Below are 20,521 nucleotides of genomic sequence, written 5' to 3' on the forward strand. Positions count from 1 at the left end.
TATGAGTGAAAATTCTCACAATAAAACTTACTAACTAAAAAGGGGATTCGAACTTTCCTCTATGGCAAATGAATTTTAAAGCAACTTCAAATTGAATCAGTACCAATTCCTCTTACTCATAGAGGTTCAAATGTTTGTTGACAGAACTAAGATGGCAAATTGTCACAGAATTAAGTAGGAGGAGGTCTCAAGATGGGAGTATGACATCCTTACCCATGGGAACAAATGCTAGGTCCCATGTGCTGAGCCCTGGGTGTCCCCCTTCCCGTCCCTCCCCATTCCCCGCTGCCTGACCACTGTGTCTGGTAGGTAGAAGTAAAGGGAAAGAATGTTGGCAGCAAAGGCCCTGAGCTTTCGGTCATATTTGTGCCAAGAAACGAGAGCACTATGCTGTCTAAGGATGAAGGGTACAAGGATAGGGTCCCATGCCCTTGGTAGCCACCCTCTACCTTGGCAGCTTTTGAAGTACGTACTTTCACGCTTGCACACGGGTTCAGAATTTTCTTCTCTCCAAGTAGCCAAACCCCGCCCTGCCTGGGTACATGACCCTCGTTTAATCTATGTGAGAGAGACAGGGGAATCCAGACTCCTTGAGCAGACTGGAAGGCGAAGAAAGCAGTGTGGGGACCCACTCACCTGCAGCCAAGGTGAGGTCAAGGGCAGCAGGGCCAGCAGGCAGCTGCAGTGTGAGTCTGGGAGAGAAGTCCCTGGCATGTGATCAGGAAAACTTGGCACAGTTTAAGGCGGGAATTATACAAGGATCTGTGCTTGGGGTCTGGTTGGGTTCAGGAAGCTGGAACTTCTCCCACAGCTTAATGGTCTGTTTCCCAGCTATCGGTCGATCGATGGCAAGATGAGTGTTCCTGGGCTTGTGGGGAAAGTGCAGGAGTCTCTTGGATCTGCTTCCACCTGGTCAACTTCAGTCATATGAAATCCTACTGAGCAGACAAAGAACACTGAGATACTGGGCAATCTGCTCTCTTAGCAAATACTGTGGTGTTGCCCTTTGCAGACAGAAATTGCCTGCCACACCAAAGATTAAGACAAAGACACATTTTCCCAGTGCTGTGGTACCTCAGTCATTCTCACTGGGTTGTCCCTGAGGCAGTGCTATGACGGTAAAAGAGCACCAACAACCCTCTCCTCTCCATACTGATGTCAGCACTGAAGAAAACATGGGCTCTAGAGAAAGCTGAGAAGAGCCCACCCAGGGGACAGGGACAAAAGGCAATCGCACACACCATAGAAGGTTCCAAAAGCTGGGGGGCTCCCAGGTTATTGCTGATGACCAGCTAGCGGGGGAACAAGCTGGGGGAACAGGTAGCAGGTTCACCTGGGAGAGCCTCTCAGCCAGCTACAGCCAGACTGCAGAGGACTATGAAAAGCGGCCGTTAGCTCTTGGTCCTGGCCCAGTCAATCCACCTGTGCCACACCGGAGGATATGAGAGCACCCACCCACTTGTCTGAGGTACTGGGGCTACTTGCAGTGCTGACAGCCTCGGGGCTCTTGAGCTTTTCCTCAGGCTACGTTCCTCTCCAAAAGGCGGGACTCCAAGAGAGAACATAAGAGGAGATACACGTTTGTTGGATATCCTGGACCTGGATGTGTGCCATGCTTGCACTGTGGTCTTCCACAGGGCTTCAAAACAGAATTCCCCTAACTTCAAGGAGAATTTCCTCAGGATCTCATCAGTACAAGGACTTTGTGCTCCACACCACAAAGCTTAGCATCCACGTAAGAGAAGCTAAACAAATACTAGGTGGTTTTACAAATCAAATTCAAGGAAGGCAAGGAAGGCTTAGTTGACAGAGTGCTTGCTTGCCTAGCATGCACAAAGCCCTGGGTTCAACCCCCAGTCTGTACAAACTGGGTGAGGAGGCACACACCTATAATCCCGGAACTTGGCATGTGGAAATAAGAGCACCATTAAGTTCAAGGTCATCTTTAGTATATGGTTACTTTGAGGCCAGCTTAGGCTCCACGAGACCCTATCTGTCAAAGAAAATTTCTGACTCAATAGACCTTACCCTGCCTCTCTTCTGGGCATTACACTGGAAACTGAAAATGTAAAAATGAGTCCATTACAATCATGCATGCCCTGTACAGGCTTTCAGGCCAGCAAGAATAAGTATCTTGCTATAACGGGATCATTGCCAATCACAAAGGCAAGTTCAATGAGTTGTGGGACTGCCGTGCCTGGCAACCACAGAGAAGGCTTTAGAAAATAGGCTTTGAATAACAAGAAGGCTGTCAGGAAGAGAGAGGATCGGGGGAAGATTCCAGACATGAAAGTTCAGCTTATGGTCTGGGACAAGTACATGACTGCCTGAGTGGGCTGTGTGGCTGACAGGGCAGGCTGAAGAGGAGACTGGAAAGCAGACTGTCAAGCAGCCTTGCACAACACAACAATGAGATGCAGAGAGTCAGCCCAGAGCCAGGAACGGTGACACCCACCTGAGATCCCAGTACCTGGGAGGTGGTTGCAGAAAAATCAGGAGTTTGAGGCCAGCTTTGGCCATGTTGTGAGTTTAAGAGGCTAAAGGGGGGGGCTAAATAAAAAAAAATTACTCCAGGCTAGACTGAAGGGGGCCTGAGCTGGATAGTTTTATGTCAACTTGACACAAGCTAATGTCATCTGAGAGAAGGGAACTTCAATTAAGAAAATGCCTCCACAGACTGGGCTGTAGGCTCGCCTGTAAGGCATTTTCTTAATCAGTGATTCATGAGAGAGTCCAGCCCATCATGGGTGGTGCCATCCCAGGGCTGCCAGTCCAGAGTTGTATTAAAAAGCAGACAGAACAAGCCAGTAAGCAGCACCCCTTTACAGCCTCTACATATCAGCTCCTGCCTCCAGGTTCCTGCCCTGTCTGAGTTCCTGTCCTGACTTCCTTCGATGATGAACAGAGATGTGGAATGTAAGCCAAATAAGCCCCTTCCTCCCCAAGTTTATTTGGTCATGGTATTTCATCATCACAATAGGGACCCTATGGGGACCCTAATAAAGTCAGGGCCCAAGAGTGGAAAACAGGAGAGGAAGAGATGGAGGACTAGGACCAGAAGGAAGCCAGCACCAGCAGGGTAGAAAAGAGTAATGGAGATCTGAGGTATACCACACAGAACCAGATTGCCTTGCAGAACGGAAAACACAGCACATCAGTCGTCCTGTAGCTTCGGATCCAGAAGCCTTACAAAGCAACAGTTCCGTGAGACATGGTGGTGGAAACCTATCATCTCATCACACAGAGGGCTAAAGCAGGAGGATTATGAGTCTGAGGTCGGCCTTCGACTACACACACAGCTAGTTCAAATCCAGCTTGCACTAATACACTGTCTCAAAACAACAACAAAAACAGCAACAGTGGACAAGCCTACAGCATTCATTCTTCCGTGGCAGGGCTGGCTTGACACTGGCCTTTGAGGAACAGCGGAGACGTGGCCTGGTAGGACCGCCCATTTACTACCCTTCTCCCTGTGATTCATATTCCAATTTCTTTTAAGCCACCTCTTTAGGGCATGACTGGTTAGTAGATTCTTCTAACAGAAACCTCTCCCAAGAAAAGCTGCCATGTCCTCTGGCATGCTGTTCCCCAGAACCTCCTGGCAGGGGCTGGCTTCCGTGGGAGAGAAAAATAAATAAATAAAAACAGTAATAATAAGTCGCTGGCGGGGTAGCAAGCTGATCCAGTCAGAGGATTAGAGGAGACACCTGTTCCCTAACACAGCAGCTGTTACCGTTGTACCAAAAGCATCCCAGTCACAAGAAAGAAGCCTCCTCCACTCCCGACCCAACGGCGGCAGGCACCTGTACAGACCCACTCTCAGCCATCACCTGAATGTGAGGAGAGGCTCAAGGAAGACCTCACGCATAACAGGAACCCTGCCTCGCTGCACTTGGGAATTCAAATGCTTGTCTGCTGCTGAGGAGGCAATTTGCCTGTTATCCAGGCATTCTGTGGCACGAATCTTTAATGCAAGTTATTATATGCGAAGAAGGTGTTATAAAACATACCGAAGCTTTCTGAAGTTGAGTTGATTCATTCCCTGCAGCTGACCAAACACCTGTTCGTTTGAGCCAGCTTCTTAAAAGGCAAGACAGGATTTAAACACTGTCCAGTTTAGGAGGCAAATATAACACAGGAGCAAATAATGTTTCAAAATTATCTCCTCAGGCTGTTCACCAGTGTACACACACACACACACACACACACACACACACACACACACACACAATCTATCAACATACAAACACCACAAGCAAACTATTCCATAGCTGCAATATGTACACATTACCTTTTCAGACTAGACCAGGGAGATGCTCTTAGAGACAGCTTGCTAACAGCCCCTCAGCTTGCTGTTTAACAATCCGTTTATAGCCCATCACAAAGCCAACCCTCCAAGGAGATATATTTTACATCCATACGTAAGGTTTCCTTGCTACAACAAGGCTGGATTTTGTGCAATCTTTTCCTCTCTGCTAAAAAGCAGACTACACTATAATTCTTATAACTTACGATCCTGTGAACAGTCAATACATGTGCATATATGCAAACCGAGTCACAAGAATAGACTCTTGTGGGGAGGGGAAGCCAAATGATGCCCAAGAAATCACAAGGCACACATTCCATATAGTCCTGATGAAAGCTAAAAACAACCCATAAAGGCATTGTGTCAGCTAGCCTCCCGCCGCTCTCCCTGGAACATGCTAATTCTAACCTCCTATGTTAGTCCTTAGGCTTGAGCCTTCCTGGCTTCACCGGGCAATCTTTCCCTGACCTGAAGAACCTGCTTTATAGCTGTGGGAGAATGGAGAAATATTCCAGGGCATTTTATGAAATTATCAGTGCTTACACGGTGGCAGACAAGGAGTGAGCCTGAAATTGTGCATTTCTCCCAAAGCCTAGCGTTTGTCCCCTAGGACCTGCTGAGAGCTGTACCTTCACACAAGTGGTAAAGGAGAAGCACTTGAAATGTCAACAGCCCAAGACTCCTCCAGGAAGACTCACACTTGCCTCACCCTCATCCAGTGGGCAGTCAGAAGTTCCCCACCCATCTCGTTAACACCTGACATCCCCCAAAGACTAAAAGGTGTCTCCTAGTTTGCTCCTCTGCTGGTGTGAGAAAACACTCACCAAAACTGGGGAAGGGGAGGTGGGGGGGTTGGGTTGTTTCTGCTCACAGGTTACAATTCATCATGAAGGGACATAGGGGCAGGAACTCAAAACACGAACCTGGAGGCAGCGACCAAGGCAGAAGCCATGGAGGAGCACTGCTTACTGTCTTGGTCCCCAGGGCTTGTTCAGTTTGCTTTCTTACACAACCCAGGACTACCTGCCCAGGGGTGATACCACCCAAAGTGGAGGCCCCCATCACAATCATTAATCAAGAAAAATGCCCTATAGACACGCCTGAAGGCCAGTCTCTGGGCGGTTTATTCTTCAATCGAGGTTCCTTCTTCTAAAACAACTCTAGATTGTGTCAAGTTGAGAAGTAAGCAGGAATGAGGGGAAAACCTACTACTATGGAATACAAAAAACCACAGACATCCACTGGGGACAAGAGCTATGGAATGAATTCTTTCTGTCAATCTGGCAATGCCTGGCAATCCATGTGTGTGTGTACGTGCCAAGATAAGGTTTGCTCAAATGGGGTTAAGCAGGTCACCCTAAAGTACACCTAAGAAACAGGCTGGGGCTAGTACGATGGATCTGTGGGTAAAGGCACTTGATACCAAGCCTGACAACCTGAGTACGATCCCTGGGATCCACATGGTGGAAGGAGAGAACCAACTCCTGAAAGCTGTCTTCCGACCTCCACATGTAAGCCATGGCATGTGTACACATCCAAGAAAGAAATTAAAACATAATTTTAGATATTTTTAAAAGAAACAGGCTATGTATGAACTCACATTCACCTATAACCTAGATCTACACCAATAAGAGGCAAGAGGCCTATGTTCTCAACCACCCACACCTCCATGGTAAGCCTTTTAAGACCACAGCTGAAACGAAAACAGAGAGACCATCTTTCCCTTAAACCAGACTGCTTAACACGTTGGCTAACCACCGAGTGCACGCAGGCATTCCCCTCAGAGAAACCAGAGAAACTCTGCCTGACCATTTTACCAAATTTCCCAAGCCAGGCAAGTTCTCAGAAGAGCTGTCGAATGTTTACAGGGACTTGCTCCACTGGCCTCACCCCTCCGGAGCCTCTGTAGAAACAAAGCCTTGAGTGCCAGCCTCTTCATCCTGCCTCCTTGTATTTTTAAGGTGTTTTTCTCCCCTTCTCGGGCCTTGTCTCATACATCTCCCCCACAGAACAAACTGTCTTGTACACCAAAGATAGTGAGTGTGCTCCTATTGACGCTAGCGGGTCTTTGGTGAATATTTATTTGAGGGTCTCACTATATAGTCCTGGTTGGCCTGGGATTCATTATGTAGACACTGGCTTCCTACTCACTGTAAGGGCGTGCGCCCCCATGGCCTCTGTACTCTTTTCCTAAGGGTAGGTCACTGTGACAGCTCATCTTCACCCTCAACTTGACTGGATTAAGAATCACCTGGGAGACACACCTCTGGGGGTGGACATATATGAGGGGACGTTCAGGGAGGTTTGAGTAAGGTGGGAACCCTGGATGTGGGTCTCAACACAGAGGAGGAAGCTGATCCCCGCAGCAGCGGCGTTCATCTCTGCTTCCTGACTGCTAAAGACAATGACATCAGCTGCCCTGCATTCCTGCCTTAATGGACTCAACCCTCAGTGTGAGCCAGAGTAAAGCCTTCCTTCCTTACTTTGTTTCTTGTCAGGCATTTGTCACAGCACCAGCCCAGTAGCTTAGGAAAGTGCACTTAGCAGGAATGGTGAGGTGCCTGCCTGCCTGCCTGCGTGTGTGCCTTCGTGTAATGTAATGCTATTACATTAGCATGTGCCCTGCTGGGGATGCCCTGCTAACTAACACCTTTGCCCATCTCCCTGCCAGGCTGGATGAGAGAATGGTGAAGATCAGAGGCTGTTGGTCTCCCAATGCCCACCCAGACTCCTGCTGAAGTCCAAGGTGTTCCAGAGCTGTCAGACCTACAGTCAACTTCTGCCTGCAGACAGGCACACTCCCACCTTCTAAGTCACAGTCCTGCCCAACCACTGAGCACCAGGGACTCGAGAAAGCAGAGTGTGAAGTTCAGAAAGGAAGCCCCATTCTTAGAGGGAATGTGACCACTCCCAGACATTCGGGATCTACTTCCCCCTGATGCCAAAGGTTGACACTCCCCAAAGGCCAGGACAGCACACAGGCAAGTGGCGCTCTCCACTCTGAGCATTTGAGACTTATCCAAACTGGGTAAATTACCCAAGTCACTCAGATTTTAAGCCCCAAATGGTGGAGTCTAATTATATAGGCACTAGACTCAAACTCAGAGATCACCTGCCTCTGCTTCCTAAATCCTAGAATTAAAAGCATGCTCTAGCCAGGCAGTGGTGGCTCACGCCTTTAATCCCAGCATTTAGGAGGCAGAAGCAGGCAGATCTCTGTGAGTTCGAGGCCAGCCTGGTCTACAGAGCAAAATTCCAGGACAGCCAAGAACAGCTAAGGCTACACAGAGAGGCCATGTCTCAAGAGACAAAAAGCCAAAAAGCCAAAAAAAAAAAAAAAAAAAAAAAAAAAAAAAAAAAAGAAAAGAAAAAAGAAAAGAAAACCACGCTCCACCATAAGTTCTTTGCTGAATGGAGCCAAGAGACAGAGCAAAAGGTGTCATGTGACCCCTGACCTGATGTTCTCAGGTCAATGGCCATTATATCAATGGGTAAATAGGACCCATTAAGTCAGGAGAGCTTCAGGTCTCAAAAGCTTGTCCAAGTACCAATCAAAAAATTCAATTATTTCTAATTCTCCCAGACTCCATCAAAAGGAGACCGAAGCAACAAAATGCACCAGGAGTCTATTCCTTTCAATTTCCCTTGTTTTGAAAACCAGCCAGAACAGCCCCAAGGCAGGAACAGATGAGGAGGCCCAAAGAAAACTCACTCTGTCCCTTTGGGTGCCGAGTCTGTGGTCAAAAACTCAAAGCCTGAGAACAACCAGCCAGACCCCACAGTGAGACAGCACATATACTCTCTAGTATCTGGGGAGGACAGCGGATATAATATGTAGAATGTAGAAATATCTCTTTCCCTAGTCTGAGTTCCTCAACATAGTCCATGTATTGACCATTAGGCTTAAGGCAATGGTAACAGAGGAGTTGTCTCTTCCTTTTATTTATTTATTTATTTATTTACTTTGGGTGCTAGGACTCAAACCCAGGACTATCCTCGCCCCCCCACACACACACACACAACTGCAGTGAGGTGGGCAGCCCTGAACCCTCATCATCATCACTTGTTCACAGTATTCAGTGGCCACACCTAGACTTACACTTTCACTATGGAACAAGGAGGGCTCTTTAACTTTAGAGACAGAAGGGCTGTTTTCTGGGGTTTGGTTTTTGGTTGTTTTGTTTTTGGTTTGGCCTGGCTTTTTAATTACAACACTGATTTTAATCTACAACTCATCTCTTCCAGGAAATACTCAAGAGTCAGCTTCCTCACACACAGGAGACATGTGTGAAGCCAGGATCACTGACCTAGCTACACAGATAATTCTTATGAGTGATAACTGCACCCACCGTCCGTCATTGCCCACCTCAGGCGGTACAGGGCAGCTAACAAGAAAAATCACCAACTTCTTCTAGTAGCTCCTGAGAGGACCAGAGAGACAGCTTCTCTCCAACCTTCTTTCTTCAACAGTCTGACCATGCACTCATGGTTTCATGGGGTGGAGAGTAAATTCCCCCAAAACAGCATTTTCTTCAGCAGTATAGCCATTGGTAAGGTGTCTGCTGCTCCTGTAAATAAACCCTCATCCATGTTCCTGTACATAAACCTGATGAAACTCACTAGGTTATTTAAAAAAGAAAAAAAAAAAGATAATGAAAGCAAAAAGGGGACTAGTTGCTAGTTGAGAAGGGAGAGATGATATGGAGGAGTAGAGGGAAGTAGGGAGAGGTATGTCCAAAATACATTATGTACATGTATGAAAATGTCACAGAGAAACCCATTATGTACAATTAATGTGTACTAACAAAAACAAATAAATATATAATCTATGTAATCTGTTTTTTTTTTAAAGGTAAGTTTTGCCTGGTACATAGCTCGGGTAGGAGCTTGCAACAAGGCCACCGCCATGAAAAAAAAAGGGGGGGGGAGCACAAGTCATTTTCTAGTCTATATTTCATCTTTCCATGCAACACACATATGACAAAGAGTATTCAGGATGGCATTCTCAATCCACAGCCTAAAGAGTAACTGCTACTGAAAAGAGGCACTTTACCCCCTTAATATCTACAAAAAGCATAAAAATTCCCTCATGCCCCAAGGTAATAAATGTGGCTTTTTCAAACTCCTCTGGGTAACTAAGCTTCTACTGAAAGTCATCCATTCCCAACTCACGAAGCTGGGACCTCACCACCCCACGGCACCTACTCTCTGCTCTGAACAGAAGCCCACCAAGGAGCTGATGCCTAAGTCTTGTCCCAGTGGAAAGTAACAAGCAACTATATGAACAAGTGGATCCACAGACCGACCGCTTCCAAGAGTTAAGTGCTGCACAAGACTTTAGAGGGTTTTTCTGGAGGTCCCCCCCCCCCGTTTTCTTTCATTTCTGCATACTCCAAACTCCACCAGCTATTTCCCTCAAAATTATGCTGTTAAGATACAAAAGGCATTTGGTATTGTCATGTAATTGCAGTTGGCTCATCTCTTCTGTTGCCAAGGCTTGTGCTCAATGAAAGAAAAAAAAAAAAAGAGCTTTTTTGAGCAACGACTGAGTGACCCCAGGCCAGTGAGAAACTCAGTGAGTTTATGACAAAAGCACTGTGTTGGGAGTCAGCCAACCCGGGTGGCCTGGACCTTAGGCTGGGTAGCATCACCAATCTCTCAGTGCCCTGAACATCTCTGGCACTACCTGTTACAATGGTGGTATAATTGTGGAAGATATAAGAGGGAAGCTCACTTTTCTTAATGGCGTAAGGAACTGCATCCAGCAACTTACACTGGCCAACAGCTGTAAGAAACAGACAGTTCCATCTCCCCTTGGGTAAGTTAATAAGTTCATGATTAAGTAACACGAACAAGTTCGGGTCAAGACTGGGTTTCACAGGTCTGTGGGCTGCAGCGTCTGTACTCCTCCTCAGAGGCACTCCGTAGTCAACAGAGCCCTCTTTCCAACTGGCAACACCCTTAAGGGATGATGACAACATGTCACAGGGACAGAACTCAAAAAACTAAAGCTAAAGTGGGAGGCAAATGGGAAGATTCGGTGACATCTCCCTGCACACACGTTTGCTGACAGAGCTGACACCAGCCCAGCAGGGTAACGTGTCCTTTTTGGGTCATTCAGGAAATGAGGTCGTTTCCCTGTCTGACTCCCACATACAAAGAGAAAATCCCCCGACAGAGTTCATAAACCCTCAGGAGCCTGTGCCTTCACTTGTCCCTTTGGGAGTAGTCTCATAAATCATCCAGATGCAGGAAGCTTGGCCTTTTAAAAAGTCAACATGATTTTTATGCCAACCTTTTCCCTTGGACATCTTTCCAAAATATATTTCATCCTCTCTTCACTTCTTAAATTGAGTGACTTAACTTAGAAGCCATAACCCACACTATCACCTGCCGTCCCGTGGTCCCACCCGAAGGTTGGGGGTGGCGGTGAGCTCTGTAAATGACATAACAGGAACACAATGCTGTTAGAATTCTTGTTTGGTTTTCATGGCTTCTACTCCACTAAGGAGTCGAAGGGACAAGGAGCCGGGGCAGGATGCATGACTCTGGTTGTGGCTTGGCTACAATTCACAATGGGATTTGGGGCAAGCTATGAGACTCAGTTTCCTAACCTGCCTTGTGAGAAGTCTGGGTCATGCCTCCATAATGTCCTTGTATCACCTGCACCGTGTCACACACACTGTCTCTGCACCCTTCCCTGACCCTCCTCCTGCAAGGCTCTTGAGTTCTGCTAAGTTTCAGTTGATGGACCTAAGAATCTTCCTCTTCCATTTATTAAAGCTGTTGGATATAAAAATTTGAATGCAGAAACAGCTCTTAGCATATATGAGAGCCAGGTTGGGGGTGGAGAGGGTTATCAAAAACAAAAACAAAAAAAGAAGACGAGAAATTTTATCAAGTCAGATGGCCAAATGTCTCTCATCATTCAAGTACATTAAAAAGAACAAGGCCAGAATAAGCGGACTCAGAAAAGAGAAAAGAAGAAAATATATATATATATATATTCCTTGGGTAGTCACGGAACATCATGGAATATCTGCAAATTTTTCAAATAGATTTCCGGAAATCACATTGTTTTAATTATGGGGGGGGATTCAAGGATTGGGCAAAAATCTGAATAACAGTCATAATAATAAATGTGTACAAAGGAAGGGGTGGAGTAATGCCAGTAAAGAGGTCATCTGGCCCCAAGACTGGAAAGGCCGGGGACACAACCTCAGACATCCAACCACTTAATGAAGAGACTATTAGGCAGTGGGGGACACAAGAGAAAGCAGAATGCAAAGGAAGCTTTCTGAGTGAACAGCATGGGGCCAAAAATGGAGTCACAGAAAACAACACATCACTGGAGAGTTGCAGAAGCAGTATTTTTAAAAAACCAAATGGATCATCTAAACATTCATCAGAGGTCACTGGCTAGGAGCAGCCATCTGGCTAGCCTTAATGGGTAAAAAGGAACAACCCACCTTCCATGTTGAACAAGCAAAGGGAACACAGGACCTCTGCTGGCTCCATCCCAGCCTCTCACCTCAGGGCTGGCTCCACCCCTACCTCTCAGCTTAGTGCTGGCTCCATCCCTACCTCTCACCTTAGTGGTGGCTCCACCCCTGCATCTCACCTGAGCTATGGTTAGGACCCATCAGCTCCATCACTCTGAGTTTCCTAATTTGCTTCCTGAAGATGGGAACTACAGACTGGTGATTAATGTCTCAGTCTTGTACTGCCACTAGGCATACAAGCCGGAGAGATCTGAGACAGACCAGCACTTAACCTCTCTGGCTTCAGTTTCCATGTTTGCAAAATGGGGAGGGAAACCGCCTCCAGGAGAGACTGTGAAGAGAGAATGAGGTCATTAAGCTTAACACACCAGGACAGCAGACATTAGCATGCAACCAGTGATGGTGGTGATGGTCAAGGAGGAGGCCTCGAGGCAAGACAGAGGAGGAAGAAGGAACAGGAGAAATCCCTACAGAAATCCCTACGGAGATGACTGCTAAGATAGCAATGGAGCACTTCTAATCACAGAATTTGTAAAGTTCCCAAAACACAATGTTTCTGCCATTTCCATAAGCATGGCCCATAGAACTCCCTGCAAGTAGCTCAGTCAACATGGGGAGTCCATACTTAACACAGTAAGGCCTTCTTCCTAATGCCAGAAGGGTTGCAAATCCCTGGGACCAGACCCGGCTGCACTGTATATTTTCACTGTCAAAGATGAAAGGGTTAGCCAGAGAATTAACAGGGCAAATGATAGATTTGTGGTAATATTTCAACACCAAAGGAGCAGTTGCAAGCACATGGTTTGTACTCATTCCTACGCAATGGACGGTATGGGCCACAAGTCACTGCTGCCTATTCATGGGGGCTCATTCTGAGAGGTCCCAGTAAATGCTATTTTATTAGTCTGGTTCCTGTATGTACAGAAAAATCAATAAAATGTGTTTGCTTTTTAATAGGCTGTAATTCTAACTTCTCCCTAATTTAGTCTAGCCTTTCTCTCCCCAAATACTAGGTTTGGCAACAAACAGTCTTCAAGCCCAGCTTGTTCTGTTGGCGTGGGAACACTGAAGAAAAGTCACACTTTATTCAATAAATACACAGATATTGCTTCCTCGAGTCTATTGGAACAATGCAGCAAAGACAGACTCTGCCTGAGACCAAGTCACGGTGCTGTTTTCCTAAAGTGGTATTCACAGAGAAAAGTATGTCCCACCTTAAGCCTCACACTCTAAGGGGGCTTCCTGTGATACAGACTCCCCAGCTGGGGGAACCAGACTAAAGGCCAACCTTTAAAGAAACCAGTCATAAAATGAAATTGCTTTACAAGAAACTCCCAGAGACCCCCTGCCCCTGCACGTGAGTTTTGAGACGCCCATCTTAGTTCTGTGTCGCCTGCTCACAGCTGAGGTCATTTCTCCTGCTTTACCTACCCTTTCCATGGGAACCTTGTCTTGGCTACCAGGTCTGTTTTTAAAAAGTGCTTACTACATGTACTACACATAAGGAAAGGTATAAACGGGTCTGGCTGACTCTGGGCGAAGAAGCCTGGGGCTCACCCATGGCTTTATCAAGAGCTGGTAAGAGGCAGGTAGCAATGCCCTCAGCCAACATGGAACTGCCAGGCTCTCGCACGCCATCAATCGGAACCCGTATCTCTGCAAACTATGGTGCGGACCCAAATCCAGCAGGGCTTTCTTCACCCATTCCTACCCTCCTACCACTTCCTCTTCTCACACCTGACTAGACCCTCACAGCACAGTGTTCCCACACACATCATCTTCCATGGCACATAGCTCCGTGCCCTCAGACCAGCTGGCTTGTGATTAAAATGGACCACACTAGGAAGTGCCAGAGTGCAGAGCCTATTGTATCAGATTTCCTTGGCCTTTTATAGACACACCATGAACCTTGAGAATGTGAGGTGGTGGCCTGAGACCCTGTAGGACTCTGTGCTGATGGGATTCAGTCATCCATGGGCTAAAGCAACTTAGCTCTCAGAACCCAACGGTGAAAACAGAAGTGTGTGGCTTAACTCTCAATGTCTGAACACTCCCTGATGATACTGCTGGAGGAACAGGGGGCCCAACAAGCTTGTTCATCCACCAGAGCCTTTGTAAGAATCCCTTCAAGACTTCTGTTCTCCTCCTTGCTTTTTAATTTTTTTTTTTTTTTTAAGACAGGGTCTCATGTAGCCAAGGATGACCTTGAACTCCTGAACATCCTTCCACAGTCTCCCAAATGAAGTGATTACTGGGGTGAACCTCACTCTCACCTCAATTCTTTTTTTTTTTTTTTTTTTTTTTGGCTTAGACACCAAAGCAGTTTCTGAGATTATTCAAATAATCAAACATTATTAGTATATTGAAATCCTTTTATTTATTTATTTATTTATTTTGGAGAGACACCAGTCAGAGCTCTGGCCCTGGGTTACATTGTTCTAGGAAGCAACGCATGGACAGAGAGGACACTGACCTCCTCCATACCTCACTTGGAGTCAGCAAACACGACAGAAATGACTCTGCACCAGCTTCCAGGTGAGAAACTATGGCACCACGATTACCCTTGCTGACCTAGAGGAGTAGAGACAACTAGACAGGCTCCCCAAAACACTTACTTTAAATGAGAATTTCATTCTACTGTTAAAAAAGTGAACTGATAAAGAGAACAGGAAAAGAAGGGTCAGGGCATTATGCCACCAGTTTTTGGTGTCCTGGATCACCTTAGCCAATGTAAGTTCTGTGCCAAGCCTTACAAAAGGCCTGTGTCGGCTGGGACACAACCACTTTCTTCGGTAACTTGGCTGAATTTTAAAACTGAACAGGTGACTTGAAGGTGAAGGTGTATGATGAAAAAGCCAACCTGTTTTCCTTTGTCCGGGGACTAACCCAAACTTCTGAGAAAGGTGGGCTACTTCTTAGAGACATGACCAACCAATCCCAACCACTTGGAGCAGAGTGACACAACACTCCCAGAGCGGCTGTTATGGAGGACTGGCAAGGCTTGGTGTGGCTCTGGATGACCTCAGGACTGGCAGAAGCTTCCCTTCCACTGTAAAAAAACGTGTCTGACATGAACTCCTGAAGGTAAAGGAGAGACTTGTCTAAGTGCAAAAACACACGGGCCTTCTCAGCTCTCTCTGACAGCCACCTTGCACTCAAATGATCCTTACATAGGTGTGCTGACTGACCAATTCAGAAACTTTCACCTTGGAAACTCCACCCAGATCTGACTCTGGTCTTTCCTAGCAGAACAGACAAGGGCTCAAAAGTAAACAAAGTACTTCCCCCCCTGTGGCTGCCTCTGGCCGGGCTCCTGCTGCCTCCATCACACCAGCTGCTGCGGAATTTACTACCCGCTGACCAGCTGTTTGCACCGTAGGGGAGCAGATAGGGAAGATTTCAGGAGAAGAGTGAAAGAAGTCGCCCCAATCAGAGCAGCTTCCATTAGCACCCGCTCACCCTTCAAAGAAGCACACGCACTCTCCACTCCAAGGAAAAGTTTGTTGTTTGCTGGGCTCAAGTAATGCCCAAGAAGCAAGCAATATGCTTGGTGCTTGCTTGTAAACATTTTTTTTCCTCATGCCATCACTGCATCACATCCCAAGAACTAAATGAAGCACACATGACTGGAGCATTTTCAGATGACCTGAACTAATCCTGGCCCTTGAACTCCATGGTGTATGATGGGACATGATAAACTCAAGCAACTCCACGGAGAGAGAGAAGAGCCTTCAAGCACACACACCTAAAAACACTCACACCCTAGGCAAATATTCACAAAGTAGCTCCACCGATAACAATCCAAAACAAAAATGTCACTTGCATAGGTGACAACGAACAATAAACACATTTGAATGACACATTACACACTGATAAAACCAAATGAGAGAGGCACCCAAAAAGAACAGGAGGACTGAGTTACTTTACAAGAGCAGCTATCCTGTATATACCAGGTTCTGGGTTCCATCCCCAGGACCCAAGTTAAAAAAAAATGAAAAGTAAACAACCTTAGACAATAAGGGGGAAAAACAGAACACAAATAGAATCCAGCTTCCCTATCACATTTGAGAACCTGTTTTGGTGGAGCTTGGCTCCCCACGTGTTAGCTCTTCTTCCTATTGGGTGCAAAGAAACAAACCCTTCAGCAGAGGTACCCTTCCAGCACACACACAACCATGAGCCCATCAGGACAGCAGGGATGCAGTCACTTTAGAGGTGTTATCAGAAGTCACAGGATACACTGCACTGTGTTGTTTTCAATCGAAGGCCATTGTGCCACAGTTGGTCCAGGTTTTCCCGTTGTCAGGTTTATTACTGCCATTGAGCCAAATACAATGTGCTGATCTAATGCCCTACTATTTAGTTACCTCTGTTTTTTTTTGTTATGAAGTATGAAATAAATTAGATTATCCGTACAGCAATATTTTCCTGAATTTGCCAAGGAATCTAATTTATATTGCAAAAGGAACTGGTTCTGAAGCGCCATCCTGAATTCTTTAGTGAGGCACTGCTCCAAAGCCTACCCCAGAAATGCACAAACACAAAAGTTCCTCTGGGCTCTTCTGTGAGGCAGAAACAAAGACGCCCATGCACCTTTTGAGTCCCTATGGGCCTTACTTCAAACCCAGGACCATCATTCCTGATAAGAAACACTAAGGTCTGATTCTAATTATGAAACCCTAGTAAGCCAGTGTAACAAAATCCCTTTCCCTCTCCCAGATCCTAGATGAAACACTGTTAAAACAGGAGAAATTTCCCTAACTCCCCACCGAAGAAAACAGGTTACATGTCCATTGTTTCTATAACATCCATGTAAGGGGCACACACTAAACAGGCCACGCCAGAAGCAAACTTCACAACCTCTGCCTTGCACAGGGAACAGAAAGCTTGCCTCCTGGTGACTGGTGGAACCTTGAAATAAAGTACCCCCCAAAAAATGCACCATGGGAAAAATAACTGGGGGACACAGACAAGTCATCCTGCCTCCCAATGGTGGCAAACTTCACAACAACTTTTTAAAAGCAACAAACTACAGCATCGCAGCCTATATAGACAGACTGTATATATTCGTGCGCGCACACACACACACACAAGACTACCTGGAAGAACAAGGGTTGTTTGCAAATATTCCTCCTGAACTTAGAACAGGCCAGGGAACCCGGAGACTGCAGCTCTTTTTTTTTTTTTTTCAACACCTTCTCTGCACTGTCAGAGGAGGTCATTTTGCCTGGTCACTTCTTTCCACCCTGCATCACAGGACTTTTCTATTTTCATGGGCACTAGAGTTAAATAACTATTCGGCAACTTTATTCACCTTAGTTTAATTTTTTTCCCCTTATGCAATGCCCAGGAAAAGCTGACAGACCAAGACTGTCTTAGGGCTCGCAATCACAATCAGTAGAGAGGCGGCGGGGGGGGGGGGGGGGGGTTTAAAAAGCTTGTGTGATAGAACCCAGAGTCCTGAAAGAAAGAAAGAGACAGACCATCCTAGTGGGGCCCCTAGAACTTTTTCCCTAGGGAGACCACCCCTCGGGAACAAAAGTTACAGTTTAGTCACATGTTGGGCGTAGGAATAAGGAGAAGGGGTTTTTCTTTTTCCTTTCTTATTTTTAAGCGCACTAATTACGGAGGTGTTCTACAGATCTGAAGACAAACCGGGTTCCTCCTACCAACTGAGACCGGCATTACACTGTCAAAAAGAAAGGGGGTGGGATGGGGGGCCCAGGAGCCCACACGGGGCTCGGCGGGAGAGGGGTGTAGCAAGGTTATGCTAAAGGGTACAGCCGCTGCCACGAGCTGCATCTCTTTCCCTCGCGCCCCAAATAATTCCCCGCGAGCCCAGCAACTGCACCAGCAGCCCCGGGGCGAGGGGGTTCCGATCGCCCAAGGGGAAGGAGGAGAACCGAATCGTTACCTTAATGCTACACTGAGCAGGAGTCTCAGACATGTCTCACAGCGAGAGGGATCAGGAAGTTCTCAGTTTTTTTCCACTTTCCTTTCCTCTCCCCAACCCAGAAACGCTCGGCGGGGCAGCGGGACGCGGTCATTTAAGAAGTTTCTTGCAGCATCGCCGGCGGCGGCCGCCCGGGGGGGGTCTTCGGAGCGCACGGGTCGGGCGCGCGGCGCGGCGCGGGGGCGTGGGAGCCGGCGAGCACGGCGTGGGGTGTGCGGGTCGCGGCGCGGCGACCGGGCGCAGCCGGCCGGCCTCGCGTGTCTCCTCCCACCCGCGGCCGGCGCGCCGCCCCCGCCCTCCCTCTCTCCCTCCCTCCTTCCCTCCCTCCCTCCCCGCGGCGCTCGCTAGCTCGCTCGCTCGCTGGCTCGCTCCCTCCCTCCCTCCCTCTCTCGAATGTTTTCCTTCCTGGAAGAGAGAAACTGAAAGGCGGAACTGAGAAAGCTCTCTGCTCATTGATCTTGAGAGTTTCAGGGCACAAACTGACGTGAATTCCCAGCACCGGGCTCTGCCTCTTAAAGGAGCCACCAGGAAATAAAAGCTCGGGTTACCGCGGGCCGCGGGGAAATCAAAAGGCGTGCGGAGGGGGGAGTGGAGGGAGGGAGGGGCGCGCGGGGTGCCCACGGGGCCGCCCCGAGGAGGACGCCTCCGGGGAGACCTCGCAGCGTGGCCCCGGGACTCTCTTAAGCCTGGTTCCTCCCGCTCCTGCCACCCGTGGCTTGCACCTCCGGGGTACCCTGGGCCGCACACAGCGGGGGCTTTTCCGTGCGCTCCCCGGGGCGCAGATGCAGCCCGGGGGCCCGCGGTCTAGGAAGGGGCTTTCCGGGAAGGACGCGGCGCCGCAGGAGGAAGCGAGACAATGGCCTTTGTTCTGCGCGCCGACCGCGGCCGCTTTAAGAGAATCCACCAGGAAATGGGAGCTCGGGTTACAGGCTGCGCACGGGGAAGTGCGGGGCGCGACGCCGGAGACAAAGCCGCGCGGCCGCGCTCGGCCCGGGGACGCGGCGGCGAGCGAGCGGCGGGCGGGCGGGGGCTCCCCGCGCCGGGGGGCGCCCCTCGGCCTGACCTCCCGCCTTCCCCGATTCGAAATCCCCCGGCCATTTAAAGCCACAGCGGCCGCTACCAACCGACGGAGGTGACTGGACTACAAAGTTGACAGGGCGCGTTCCTGCAGATCTCAGCCCTCCCCTGGGCCGCTGCTCGCGCTCGGTCATTGGCGGAGGGCATGGCCCGGGGGTCCTGCAGAGGAGGGGCAGCCAGAATCCTGGGGCCGAGGCGCTAGCCCTGAGCACCGGCGTGATATCAGATCGCTCGGTTTTTATTGCTATTTATAATCTCTTAAAAAATGCCCCCACTGCAGAAGATGGTGTTTAAATTCTCACCCCGCTAGTGCATACAGGGTTTAATGTGTGGACATACGATGTAGGACTAAATGCACGACCGTTTTGTCTGTTGTAAAATAAACGTAAAAACGTGTGAGTGTGGAAACGCATTATATTCGTGTTCCCTGCTGAGGACCACTCTGGTTTTCCAGACCCTCCCCTCTATTTCCACTGGTTTCTTTGCAAGAGAGGGGGAGGGGGCAGGGTTGTTTTGAAGCAAGGTCTCCCATTGTAGCCCTGACTGGCCTGGAACTCACTCAGGCTGACCTGGAACTAGTAAGTCATTCTGCCTCTGCTGTTTTTTTTTTTTTTTTTTTTTTTTTTTTTTTTTTTCTTGCACACTTTTCAGCATCATAAAATGTCCTCAGACTTTCACAAACAATACTTCCGTTCATGCATTCATCAGAACACCAAACATTATTAAAAGGGTTGGGGTAGGAAGGCACCTCCTTGCTGATACAATGGGAACTTTTTTTCTTTTCTTTTTTTTTTTTTTTTTGGGAACCTCCAGGCACCACAACCAGTTTTGTCATCTTGTAGTCGTGATCCCCAAGAGAACTTATCCTTATATACATAGTCCCAACACATCTGCATTTACCCATTCTTATCCCCCACAAATACCTACCTTTACTCCCGTAGCTTTCTGTTTGTTTCTGTTTGTTTGGTTTTTTTGTTTGTTTGTTTGTTTATTTTTTCGAGACCAGGTTTCTCTGTGTAGCTTTGGAGCCTGTCCTGGTACTCGCTCTGTAGACCAGGCTGCCCTGGAACTCAACTAGAGATCTGCCTGCCTCTGTGTCTCGTCCCTAGTGCTGGGACTAAAGGCGAACGCCACTACTGCCCGTTTTTTTGTTGATTTTATATTAGAGTTTTGTTGTTGTTGTTGTTGAGTTTCTTTTGTTTGTTTGTTTTGAGACGGGTCTTACACTATAGATCAGACTGGCCTTGAAGTCCCATCCATCTACCTCCTGAGTACTGGGATTAAAGGTGTGCACCACCCCACCCAGACAATTTTCAGGTTTTCTTGAGCCTGTAGTCCAGGTTGGCCTTGACTTGAAGCAGAGAATTACCCCAATTTTTGATTCTGCCTCCACCTTCCAAGTGCTGAAATGACAAGCCCGGGTCACTGTGTCTGACTCACCTTTGTTCTTTCTGGGGGGAGGGGGGAGAAGGAGTGTTTAATCATCCTTTTATTTGTTGGTTTGTTTATAGTCCTGTAGACTGAACCCAGGCCTCGTGCATTCTAAGCTAGTCCTTTACCACTGACCTCCCCAGCTAAACAGTTCTTGTTTTTCCTTTGCTGCTCCTAACTGTTCTTTACAGACACTGGATCTGATGGGCTTTTGCTGAGTTAAGTCTTGTGCCCGCTTCCATCACTCATCTA

The 20,521-nt window shown here is 47.8% G+C and overlaps 1 protein-coding gene across 3 annotated transcripts in view; it reads right to left on the reverse strand.

The window, feature by feature from the left end:
• Etv6 (ETS variant transcription factor 6) overlaps positions 1-18,035 on the reverse strand; it is a 236,640-nt gene extending 218,605 nt beyond the window's left edge. For 2 of the 3 annotated variants that reach the window (XM_027429868.2, XM_027429867.2), the window contains exon 1: positions 17,723-18,032. In XM_027429868.2, the coding sequence (XP_027285669.1) occupies positions 17,723-17,755 (33 nt within the window). In that variant the 5' untranslated portion in view covers positions 17,756-18,032. Of the gene's footprint in view, positions 1-17,722 lie in introns of all 3 variants that reach the window. The other variant, XM_035448458.1, reaches the window with a different exon arrangement.
• Between the last annotated feature and the right edge of the window lie 2,486 nt (positions 18,036-20,521).

This window comes from Cricetulus griseus, chromosome 8, assembly GCF_003668045.3.
Source record: "Cricetulus griseus strain 17A/GY chromosome 8, alternate assembly CriGri-PICRH-1.0, whole genome shotgun sequence".
Classification (NCBI taxonomy): Eukaryota; Metazoa; Chordata; class Mammalia; order Rodentia; family Cricetidae; genus Cricetulus; species Cricetulus griseus.